This window comes from Nymphaea colorata, chromosome 4 (assembly GCF_008831285.2).
Source record: "Nymphaea colorata isolate Beijing-Zhang1983 chromosome 4, ASM883128v2, whole genome shotgun sequence".
In the NCBI taxonomy this organism is placed as follows: Eukaryota; Viridiplantae; Streptophyta; class Magnoliopsida; order Nymphaeales; family Nymphaeaceae; genus Nymphaea; species Nymphaea colorata.
Window position 1 is genome coordinate 11727605 of NC_045141.1, and position 12837 is coordinate 11740441.

Genomic DNA, 12837 nt, shown 5'->3' on the forward strand with positions numbered 1-12837 from the left:
TGCCATCTCAGCCTAGGTCGGAGCCTAAATTGGGGTGCATAATCAATTTACAACTAACAATTGTCCATAATACAAAAACATTGTCAAATAATAAAACTTTACTTCGACCGGCCATTCTTGCAAAGTAATTCATAAGTAACGGCTTTTATTAACTTCTGTTGGTCAATTGTAATGGGTTAGCGACAGAAACGCAAAATCATCGTTGTTGGCACTCGTCTACATAGACGGATAGATTTCTCTCTCTTGTTTAGACCTCTTGTCTTCACATTTTGTTATATATTTTCATTTTTCTCTCTCTCTCTCTCTCTCTCTCTCTCTCTCTCTCTCTCTCTCTCTGCATGCAGTACGAGTACGAGCTGATAAGATTTGTACTGGTTTATGAAAAAGTTTTTCTTCGTTTTTTATGGAGGGTTGAAAAGAAAGAGGGATGGGAAAAGTTTGTCTTACAGTTCAATCTAGCTAATTTCTGCAATACCCAGTTCCAAGTTTACTTGAGAATAAAGGCATTCTGCTATTGAAATAACAGAGTTCTGAAGACTCGGGTATCTACCGTGTTATGAAATAACAGAGTGACAATCCGATGCTCATAAAAATTTCTGCACTTGCAACTACCAACAAAAGGTTGAAATTCCGGTGCTTGTTCCTGCAATTCTCCCTTTTGTTGTAGTTCTGATCACGTTTTTTACTTCTTTGTGAACATGTTGCCGACTAGAATTAGAACTGGCTTTATGAAGCTAATGCAGTTTCTATCAGCAAACTTATGATCAACAATAAACATGTGAAAGATAGATCTGCAGCTACTCAGAAAGGTCAGCTTTATAAGGTTAGAGTGTAAAATATATATATTTTTTAAGAATTAATTTTAATAGGTCTGGTTTTTGTCTCTTACCTAAGTGGTCTGGTTTCTGCTAACAACATTCATTCACTCTGTTCTTTCTCCTTATCTTCTTTAAAGAAAATACATATTGCACATAGGAATAAGAAAAATGATATACTTTCACCGCAAGGTTTGAATCTCTACTCTTCATCTCTCGATGTATGAAACTATCTCATGTTCAAAATCTTTGAAACAGCAAATGGGGAAGAAACAAAAAGAAAAACTAATGCAGCCTCTCATCATCTGTTCAAAACTTCAAAAAGAATAAAAAGACACGAGAATTTAACTTGGTAAGCAAGCTCACCCTCTCTCTGTTATTTTATCACCATTTCAACATGTCATCTCACAACTTCCACCACATTCCTCGCAATAGTGTTCTCAACAATAAAATTTTGATTTCGGGCTTGTTCTATCGAGCTCGACTCGAGTCCAAATCGAGTTCAAACTCGAGTTTTCTGAGTTGAGTTAAGCTTGAGCTGGCCCAACTCAGCTTGACTCAGCTCATGTGCTGCCCTAGCAAAGCAGTACATAGAGAAATATTTTATCAAGCAGTGAAAATATAGATGTCCACATGTTAAGGGGGTATTTATAAACTAACCAAAAGGTGGATGACTGATTATACAATTTTCTCTACTAGTTCTTCGAGAGATCTTCTACTTTAAGCTTACGTTTTGCCCATCGTTGCAGAAAGAAAGGATTGCCTTTTAATGTTTCCTAACGAAGACCATACTTGAAAAGTAGAAAATGTGCTAAAAGAACAAGAATATAATCTATTTATAGAAGAAAACATCAAAAAACACGAAATTTGTGTTTTCCTACTTTTCAAGTAGGTCATATTGAAAAAAAAAATTCAGTAAACGTTTTTGAAAGTTAACGGAACTTCATCTCAAACCCTCGTTTGACAGTTTCTATGCAAAGTGCAGCCATATTAGAAAAATTACATTACAAAAGACAGTTCGTTTTTTATAATTACGGGCAATCCCTATTCTATCTTTTTTGTTTACAATTTAATCCATCCTGCCAATACAAGAGCCACTTTGTTTCAAACTGTTCCCTTCTAACCATATTCTAACCATGAATTAGAAGCGGTACTGAATAAGATGTTCCATTTGACACACAGCGACCAGCTGCCTACCAGCACTGATTCCAGTGAGAAATTCATTTCTAGAAGCAGCCATTTTTTACCACAACCTCAGTTGTTGGCGTCACTTTATTGTTTAAATTATGGATTTCTAACTTTGCCTGAACTTGTTAAAGAGTATCAAGTTAAATCATGTTATGCCTTCCAATATCATCCATATGCTCATGCTTAAACTTCAAAATAATAGAAGGGCATTTAGGCTATTTTCTGTCATTTTGCTTAACATCAGAGTTTGCATACTCAAGCTAGCTCAAATCCAGCCCCCAACCAAGTGAAAATTCCTTAAGCAGTACTTATTTCACCTTGTTTCCTACGAAAACCGTAACTTCTGCCAGGAAAATCATACATTTCTGCCTGGGGAAGGTGCTCAAGAGAGAGAAATGTGATCTGGTAATCGTTTTGACAGCAAAGTTGGGTCCTGACTCGGCAAAATTGCATTGCTCTCCACTCTCTCCATTAGCCTGCGGAGTCCTTTCTTTGTAGATCGATGATAAATGGGTCTGCCTTTTCATAACCTTACAGTTAACCTTACAGTTATGTATTTCACTGATAAATTTGCTATTGATTTAAAATTTGTAACAACAAGATGAGAATTCACTGACACCAACGCAGTTCAGGACCTCAAAGGCAGCGGGAATAAGGGGGTCTTCGGGCCTCACTTCGAGCGGTGGTGGGATGATCCTCTCGCTCACTCGAAAGCAACAAGATGAGAATTGAGCTACCGGAAGAAAAGCAATGCAGGATTGCCTTCGTAATCATCAGAAGCCCACAGTTGAAGCACTTCGTAAAGGATCCGCCATATCATTTCCTCACAACATGCACCTGACATCCTTCCACTACTTCGAAAGGAAAAAGTCTCCACAGCACTTCACTCTTTCCCCTACCATATTTATCTGGATGTCCTCTTAGCTAGTATACATCTAAATACCAAAAGCCCATTTCACGTTTCCTATTTATATTAGCTATCAATTGTCCAACAAATTCTAGAAATGCCAATCCAAAATTGACTACATTAATTCACACTTTTCATAGCAAAACTCAATTCAATCACATGGACATGAGCTTTGGACCATTGTCAGGCATGCCCATACCAGCGGCTAACTCTGCATCCAGTTGGGTATGTGGTGCAGGGCCCGCCATTTGCTTCAACCTGCCATGAGCAAATAAGTTCCACACATTTTAGACAAGGCATTGCAATTGATTAACCGATGCTGCATGCACAGCTGCACAGATTGACCAGGCATTCGTATCTTGTCATACAGAATCACAGATATTAACAACATTCAAAAGACTATGGAATGATTAAACAGCAAACAAGCAAAATCTATTTGCAAGTATGAAATGGAAAGTCTACAGGCAAAAGATTGTCCATGTGTACAACCATGCAAATAGCAGCCCGAGGCATTAGACTATTCAAGTTTCTAAGCTAGTGACAAAAAGCATACTAACTTTGATGCCAATTTTGAAGTGCCATAAAAAATACACATATCATGCAGCAGAATTGAACAATCAAAACCGAGAATATTACTACATTTCATTTTTTCTTCATCATCGATAACTTACCTACAAGGATGACAAAGCATGACAAATACATCCGAATAAAGAAAAAAACTACTTGGTACGTAGGGATAAAATGGTACTAATGAATAGTCAGTCTTCAATCTCCAAATAGACATCATAAGCTTCTATTGGTATCAATTTCAGCATCATTTGGAGACAATGACCAGTTGTTGCATATAAATGTGGAGAACTATGAGATATCCGAGACTAAAATGGAAATAAGAAAATGCTCTTCAATCTCCAAAGTCCAAAGTTCCAAACATAAATAATTAGCTTTTCACAAACATCAATTTAAACAACTTTTGGAGTCAATAACCAGGTTTTGCATATAAGCATGGAGAATTATAAGAGATCTCAGACTACAATGGAAATAAGAAAAATAGGAAATCGTGGCATTGAAGAACAACAAAGATATACCATACATCATTGTTAGAGACTTCATAAGGATTCACAAGGAGGCCACATAAAAATTGCTACAGGACAAACTGATTTTTCTGCAAGTGGTTAGTAAAATATTAGGTGCATTTGACGACTTCTAACATGATTGCATGTTGAAGCTTCATTAACCCTGTCAGTTGCTCAATGGACAAAGTCCTTTCCAGAAAAATGGCAAACAAACAAATGCCCTTGTATGAAAATGGAGCAATGTTCATTCTGAAGTAATCTCTTAATAAATGTCTTGCAATAAGAAAACAGTCATTGAAGATACACTTTCTAAGGAACAATATCCCATGAGAGGTACTTACAGCTATAAGGTAGAAAAGCATGCATTACCAGGCCCTCATACGTACACCATCTATTGGGGAACTTTTTCCTAATTAGCATGAACATCTTTTTTTTTTCCATGCTTGTCCGGTCCTTTTAGAGAGCTGGTTCTCATATGTTTCCAAGTGCTCTTATTATTTTACATGGATTAAATTCCTAACTACACATGGATGTTCTCCATTATGAAAATTAAAGAACAAAAAATTCAATTCATTGAAAAAGTGCAAGGTGTACATCTAATGCATTGTTGTTATCTCTTATGTTATATGATATAAAGTATAAACTACTAACTACACATATGGATGTTCTCCACTATGAAAATCAAAGAACAAATAAATCACTTCATTGAAAAAGTGCAAGGTATACATCAAATGCCTTGTTGTTATCTCTTATGTTATATGATAAGATGACTGTATATCTATAATAAAGGAAACATTTGTTGATATAGTCACATATCTCATCCTATTCTAATGCATGATATCGAACCAATGATACAATATGACAGGTGATGCAAACACTAAATGAAAATTTAGCCCCAATCCTTCGATTGAATTCATTATACCAAACCGTAACCAAGAAATCTTAAATTACTGTTCTTCATTTGCACCGCCCCCGCCTCCATCAAGCAAAATAGCACACAAATTTAGCTCTTTCAGACCAGAAAATCGGGAACCCACATAAGGATTGCTAGTTTCTCGGTTGACTATTGCTCGCCAACAGGAAAGCATTTTTGTTTTTTACTTTACCACCAAAAACAAGGAATCGAAAACCACTACCAACGGAATAATTTGGGTAAAGATCTTGTGCTGAAAACTACGAAAAAGCTCGAATAAATATATAGAAGGCTTAACTAAATGACACCTACCGTCAAATGTGCGGAATGATGTTCAAAGACTTGCTTGATCCTTTCCAAGAATAAAGAGTAACACAGGAAAAAATCCAATACCAGTAAGGATACTAAGGAACAAACACTTGCGGTGGTTCCGCTAATTCACAGGTAAACCAAACAACTGCCAATTGCATCAAAATTTCAAAGGAAGCAAAAGAAGCGCCTACCGTTTCTTGTGACGTTTGGTTCGAAAGTGCTCGTCCCTCACACTTGAATTAGCAAAATACCGGCTGATTTTCGTTGCAATCAATAAAAAACAAAACCAAAGGGATAAGCGAACGAGGAACCCGAATTAATCCTTTGTAGACATGGAGCAAGAAAAAAAATAACAAAAGCCACAAACAACAGAATAGGAGAAAAGGATAAGCCACCGCACTCACTCGCAATGCAAACAGTAGAATTGGCCCATTCCGGGAAGGTCCTCGTCCTGTGGACGAGGCGCCTCCATACCCTTTTCACTCACCTTCTGGAGCTCTTCATACACCGCATCGTCGCGTGCAATCGAAGGTTAAGTCAAGCAGAAGATAAACGCATACACAATAAAATAAAATAAAAAAAGGGAAAAGAGAGAAAGGGGAACTAAATGAGACCAATAAAGAGAGCAAAAATGCAAGGAGCGAAAAGGATATCTTTCAGGAGGAACTTCGAACGACGAGCGGATTTGTGAGAAAATCTCCGCGTCTTCACCTTCCTGTGAGGACACTTTCCTCCCATCTTCTGCTTCTCGTGACCAAGCGTCGATCTATCTACCAGGAAGAGGAAGAAGAAGAAGAGGGAGAAACCCTAACTACGGCAATCAGGTGAAGCAGACCAAAAGCAAGTTGACGGGTCGGATTCAGTTTCAGATCCAGGTATTGTTGAGCCCGATTTTTGTAGTCGGAAACCATAACCGAGCAATCCCCACTGCTCACAACATTCTGATCACCGATTGCGCGTGGAATGTAAATTGTTTAACAAATTTAGAAATATACAATTGACAACAAAGAAGAAAAAGGATAAAGGGTTGCTTACGTAAATGAGCTTATATTTATAATGAACAATATAATTGTCTTACAAAGAAAGCACGAAAATGCATAGACAAAAACAAGAGAAAATGATGGAACATTATCAAAGAAAACAACTAAGTAAGGAAAATAAATTGTTTGGAAAACAAACTTCTCGTGTGAAAACACTTGAGTTACCCTCAAAGGAGAAACGAGTTTCCTCCAAGTTTTCATCCTTTTGGAAGCAACAACCGAGCTTGGTTTTTGAAACGTGCTTCTCCAAAATCAAAATCTTTCTTCTAATAACTACAGTGACAATTCGGCTGCTTGTTTTGCTGAAAATGAAACAACAAAATTTGTTTATGACAGTTCATAAAGAAGATTATTCAGGAAAGAAAGAGAGAGTTGTAAAATTAATTCTAGTTTAAAACCGCAAATTTGTCATAGAAAGATGTTCATCAAATTATTTGAGAAAACTATACAATCAAATTATTGCAATTAATAAGGAAAATAATTTGGTAAAAAGAGCTACTAAATCAAATTTTAGTTGAAAATTGACTAGGGCAAAAATATATATATATATATATATATATATATATATATATATATATATATGTATATATATTCATGATGTGTGTGTGTGTGAGAGAGAGGTAGATGGTCTGATTAGATGGTTGGGTAACTTTGAAAATCCAAAGATATATATATATATATTAGGACTACTGATATACGCATTATTATAAACTAACTCAAATCCTTTCATATTTTTTCCTTTCTCTCCAAACTGTTCATTCTCTTTATTTTTTTTTCCTTTCCCTCATCATTTTCTATCCCTTTTTTCCTTTTTATTACATCGTTTACAATTCATTTCTTCCCATCCATCCAAACAGTGTTAGTGTCTCTAACTACTTAGGCCTTAATCTAACACTTGATTTGAATAGAAAAAAACTTGTCCACGTATATTAAGTCTATACATGTAAAGTCTACATTAAGTCCACACATGTTAAGCATGTACATCACATTGTTCACACAAAAGCAAGTTTATGTATAACAAGAATTACTTTTCACATTATTAAACGAGAAAGTAAAAGACAAATTATCAATAATAGCACTTGACATTGTACTTGTATTTTATATTTGTGTGCCATAGTGTTCCAAAAATGTGACTTGGCAGCCAACTAAGATCGGAATTAAAGAAGCAAATAACATAGATTGGGGTTGAAGCACTACACTTGCATACAGAAGGTGCGCCCATATCCTTCCTTGTTGTAAGAACTTCATGACCATGAATTCTTGCAGCTGCCATTCATGTCAACAATATCATGCTGTTTGTGGACCTACAAATGACACATTTGATGGATTCCTTCAAAAGGAATGGAACATAACCCCAAATATTTACGTATAATCAGGTGAGTGGAAGCTGCCTAAAGAGGGGCCAAAGTCCTCTTCTACCTCAGGGTTCAAGGTTGCTTAGCGACCTAGGTGGACCCTTAGTACACTCATCAAGCTTAGCGACCTAGGTGGACCCTTAGTACACTCATCAACTAGAGTGTTACATTAATACCTTTTGTAGTATCCATAAAAATCAAATTGAAGACCAGACTCTCACCAGCGTAACCAACTAAGCTATGACCATCAGGGAATTTAAAAAAAAAAAAAAACTAAATTTACATTTGATTCAATGACCCTTTAGTCCAACGTGATTCATTTGATGAATTCGTCCATAGCTAGGCTAGGCCTCAGTAGTTGCAGCTGAACTAGTCTATTTAATGGGTGTTGCCAAATAGTGCATTTCAAAGAACCAAAGCTGAGAACTTTATATTAATATGTATATTTTTTACTATAGCTTAACAAGCTTACAAGAACAATTTTTATAATTAAAGTTGTTAATCTAACATCAAAGTATTTATTTTCAAAATTCATTAGTAACACCAAATTTAAATGCAGTCACTTATTCGAATTTTTGGGTAAGAATTCATGAAGGAACTCTCTCTTTACCCCGTTTTGGATCACAAAACCAGGCTCACCGCCAATTATTAGGAATCAAATCTCAACTTTGGGCCATAATGGTTCTTGGGTCTGATAGTTTTAGGGTTGGGCATGGGGTTAAAATAATGATATATATTTTATTATTAAAAATATACTTTATGTTAAATTATTGTTTTTTTTATATTATTTTTTTATTTTAACCGAACTGAACTTAGATCTAAGTTCAGAACTTGAGTCCGTCGGGCCGACCCAATCACCACGACAAAGATAAATGCAAATTTTAAAATGGTAGGCCCGTTTGATGGTTGAGCTTTTTTTCCTTGTTCATTTTTCTTTTTTCTGGACTTTGCTTTGCGTTCCAAAAGGTTATACGTGGCGAGTAACCATTCAAGGAACATGACGTTTTCATGTCCACCTAAATCTGCAGATGGCGCTTTAAATCCAGAGCACGACTCGACTCCATCAGTCCATCTTACATGTGAGAGTGACGCTGTACTGTAGCTTCTTTTGACAAGACGACTCGTCTGTTGTTCGGATCTTGCTCCACCGCTGCCAGACACCTCGACTCGGAGACTCTCCGGCCGCCCAGATTCTTCTTCTGCTGGACAAACCAGCCGAATTCGATGGCGATGCGTGCCGTGTTCTCTCCTTCTTCTCTCTTCTCTTTCAACAAGACCACCACGACCGCCACTGCTGCTTATTCTGCTCACCTCCCCAACTTCCCATTTGCTCCGTCCTGGAGGAGGAGCAGCTCCCTCCTCTTTAACATCCCCACTGCCGCTTCTCTTAGTGTGCGCCGCCGGGGAAGGCGTGGGAAACTGTCTCCTGGCGTGGCTTACTCCGCCGCTTCTGTCTCAGGGAAAAGCATCCACGATTTCGCCGTGAAGGTCTTCATTTCTCCCTTTTCTTTGCGATTGGTGAAATTTCTTTTCATTTCCCAATTTGGCTTTGTTCTGTGCGTTTCTTGGCTGTTCTTTTCTCAAACATTTGTCGGTTTCTGTTGTCTGAAGTTCAGGATATCGATGGGAAGGACATGTCATTGAGCAAGTTCAAGGGAAAGGTGCTTTTGGTAGTTAATGTTGCTTCTCGATGGTACCAATCCGCTCTCATTGTTGGATTCTGTTTCTTATCTCTTCTCCTTTCGTGATATTGGATATTGACTTGTCGGCGTCTTCTTTTTTTCTCCTCCTTTTCAGTGGTTTAACTAATGCCAATTACACAGAGCTTAGTCACCTCTATGAGAAGTATAAGTCCCAAGGTGAGTCCCCTATTTATTGTCTGTCATGCCAACTTCTTTTTTAAGCGTTAAGCCTTATGGTCAGCAGGGAAAAGAAATATGCCCAGTGGAGTTACACTATGAAAGGACATTAACTGATTATGCGAGATGACCAGGATAAATATTTTACTAACGCTTGCTACTGGTATTTCATTATTTACTTGGAAAATAATCAAGAAATTAATCAACTTCCAGTGCAGATTGGTCCATTATCTTCCACTGGATGCGAACATGATGGATATCTGCTGTCACTGATAACAACTCATGCATTCTTTTTACAGGTTTTGAAATTCTAGCCTTCCCTTGCAACCAGTTTGGTGGGCAAGAACCTGGCACAAATCCACAGATAAAGGAATTTGCTTGCACTAGATTCAAAGCAGAATTTCCTATTTTTGACAAGGTAATTGAGCAGGAGTTTCCTTGTGTATGTTACACTACTTGAGCAGCATATGTTTTTAACGTATCTTCTACAAACCAGGTAGATGTGAATGGACCAAATACTGCTCCAGTCTACCAATTTCTCAAGTCAAGCACAGGAGGGTTTCTTGGAGATCTGATCAAATGGAATTTTGAAAAGTTTTTGGTGAATGGGGAAGGGAAGGTGGTAGAAAGATACAGCCCAACAACAAGCCCTTTCCAGATTGAGGTCCGTCTTCTTCCTCGCATCACACAGAATTCTTGTGTTTGTTAATGAGAAAAAGGAAAAATTGGTTATTCTGGAATGGGATGGCTGCTATTTGTTTGTTTGGCATTTCTATGATTTCAAAATCCCTAAGCTTATTTATGGAAAAAAAATGTCAATATGGCATTTCAGCACTATATTATCCTGTCTTAAACTGTTCCATCTCTGTTTTCTCTTATTTCCTTTTGAGTCGCTGCGCCTCTCGAGGGAAGGAATATCTTATTTATTTGATCTGCCTGCCACCTCAATTAAACTACAAAACTTGGTTTCTTACTCCATAAAATACATTTATTTGTTTGACGACAATGGTTGTAGAACATATTTCCAAACCAATTTACCATGTGTCAAGTTCTTTAAATTCCAGACAGTGGAAAGGAGAATTTTGATAATGTCTATTCTGAATATTTTTAGCAATGCAAACACGAAGAGTTCCTTTATGGGATCAGATCTGAGTAACTTGAGATTTTTTACTTATAAACCTACTCTGTTAGAACACATGATTTGTCTATACTGCAAGTTTTGACTAACTTATATATAACCTTTAGTTACAGACAAATTTTTCTCTATTCGAAGTTATGCCTATTCTTTTGCTTGTCCCCTGAAGTAGCAATTCTATCTTTTTCATTTATTTGGGATTTCCATTTTTACACATTTGTCCTCCCTATGCATATCAGTGCATTTTTGGGATTAGTTCAACTGCTCTATCTCTGAAATTCAAATAAATCAGCTAGATGATCTACTTGGTTGTCCATGATGTGTCTTTGGTTTCTTTGTTCATTTATGGGCTGCTTTGAAGAGCTACATAATATTTTGTTATTTGTTAAGCTACCTTTTCTGTAGACACAAGATTCAAATGAGATCCCCAGTTGTTAGGATGACTGTCTTAAAGGTGCCTGTGACAATTCTAGTTTCCATCTTCAACTGGAGGTTATGGAAATTTCACCTTATTTTGTGGGTCTAAAAGTGAAGCCCTGTTGGGAGAATGGACATGTTTCTAGTGATTGTTTTAGTAGATATTTTGGGCATTTTGTCTTATAGTTGGCCCTTCTATTCTTACTCATTTAGCCAAATAAGTCCAGCCGCAGCAAACTGTTATCTATTTTACCAGTAGCATAACTGAAGCTGTAAGGTGTATCTGGATTAGGTTCGCATGTAGTGCCAAGGTCCAAATAGTACCAGGGACATGCTGGTGAGGTGGTGCATGTAACTTGAATGGAAGGATGAAAACTAACAAAACTTGGACGCTGGCATAAGTACTAAAATTTCCAGGATCTTCTCTTTTCTCTTACCTTATGACAAGGGAAACCACCAACTTTTTTGTAGCTATTGATCTTGTGGACCTAGTAGTTGTGCATTTGGTATGCCCTGCTTAGGTTTGTCTTTTGATGTAACACATCTAGATACTGCTCCCTTACCCATCAGGGAGGTCCTTCTGCTGCTTGCTATTTATGACAAAGGACACATTCTCGTTCACTTTCAGCTTCAAGGCTTTAAGCTAACTCAACTTGCCAGGTGTGTGGAGCCCTTATAGTTCTGCTTAAATCCTGTAACAAAGTGATTTTTTTAGGGTGCCAGATGATACGATTGTGTCACGAGGATTATGCATCCTAACTATTAGACTAAAAGGAAGAAACCTTGTTGTTGTTGATGATGAACCATGTATCTACCATTCTCCCTCAACCCATCAACATCCCCATCCCCTCTCTTGTTCCTAAGTGTTTTTTGTTCCATTTAAGTACTATGTTTTAGTTTCATTCTGGTTGCACGGTAGCATTTTATAGTCTTAGTAAAGTATCTTCTTTCCATCTCAAGTGACATCACAATTCATATTTTTAGTTGCAGTATTTTTAGTTCTGTAGCTATGACAGAGGACATACAAATTAGTTTGCTTGTTGCATTTAATGGCTGATTTTACTAAAGTTGGTTTTTTCTTTCCCTTATTGCAGAAGGATATTAAGAAGCTTTTGGCAGCATGATCATGTTTTCTCATGATTGGGCAGCAATGACTGGGACTAAATCTCTGTATGAAGTTCAAATGTCCAGTATCTAATGTAAATAACAGGTTTGAACTTTGCTGGAAATAACAGGTTCAAAGATCGTCAGTTTCACACTCCATATATAATTGCGTGTCATATATAATTACGTGTTCCAACAAAATGCATGTTTTTATGTTTATTTGGGTCACCATCTTGTTCCAGTTGATGTTGCAAATTAAGTGAGAACTATCTGCGTTTTCCTTGAAAATCACTGACTAGGGTGTTGGATTAAATCTGGAATTTTGATCAATAATCAGTTCTACTCAGGTGTTGGATCATGCATCTTAGCTCTGAACAACCAGAAGAGAAGTTGCTAGAGTGGAACTGGTGGAATGTACGCTTTGGTGGTTGGAAAGTTGCTAGCTGTTTTCCTGACCATGGTTCTACTATTTCCAACAAGGGGATAATTTTGTTGGATGTTTATGTGTTTCTAAAATAAACCTTATGAACATGACTAATACAGTCAGTGAGCAGCATTTCATGCACCAGTTGCGATTCGTTTGTGGGTAATTTATGGCAACCTACTTATAGGGAATGTGTTTGACTGAACTGCTATTGCGTTCCAGCCCACTAGAACTTGCGTGCGGTATCATTATTGTTCTTGTTATTATATAGAATGGATCATTCCTTAACGATCAA

General features: G+C 37.2%; 2 protein-coding genes across 4 annotated transcripts; one reads left to right on the plus strand and one right to left on the minus strand.

Moving 5' to 3' along the window:
- Positions 1–2939: 2939 nt before the first annotated feature.
- On the minus strand, positions 2940–6121 carry LOC116252680 (uncharacterized). Its single transcript, XM_031627114.2, has 4 exons — positions 5862–6121; positions 5613–5727; positions 5400–5462; positions 2940–3168 (listed from the first exon to the last, which is right to left on the minus strand). The coding sequence occupies exons 1-4, from the start codon at positions 5944–5946 to the stop codon at positions 3066–3068; spliced, it is 366 nt and encodes a 121-aa protein (XP_031482974.1). The 5' UTR covers positions 5947–6121; the 3' UTR covers positions 2940–3065.
- Positions 6122–8645: 2524 nt separating this feature from the next.
- Positions 8646–12837, plus strand: LOC116252679 (probable phospholipid hydroperoxide glutathione peroxidase). 3 transcript variants are annotated; one of them, XR_004172266.2, is made up of 7 exons: positions 8646–9091; positions 9220–9296; positions 9401–9462; positions 9762–9880; positions 9959–10126; positions 12109–12224; positions 12466–12837. XR_004172266.2 is itself a non-coding variant. In XM_031627112.2 (6 exons), exons 1-6 carry the CDS (start codon positions 8828–8830, stop codon positions 12136–12138), a joined length of 720 nt encoding a protein of 239 aa, XP_031482972.1. In that variant the 5' UTR covers positions 8646–8827; the 3' UTR covers positions 12139–12277. The 3 variants fall into 3 exon arrangements, 1 of the variants encoding a protein (XP_031482972.1); XR_004172267.2 differs by having other exon boundaries at positions 12109–12213; XM_031627112.2 differs by lacking the exon at positions 12466–12837 and having other exon boundaries at positions 12109–12277.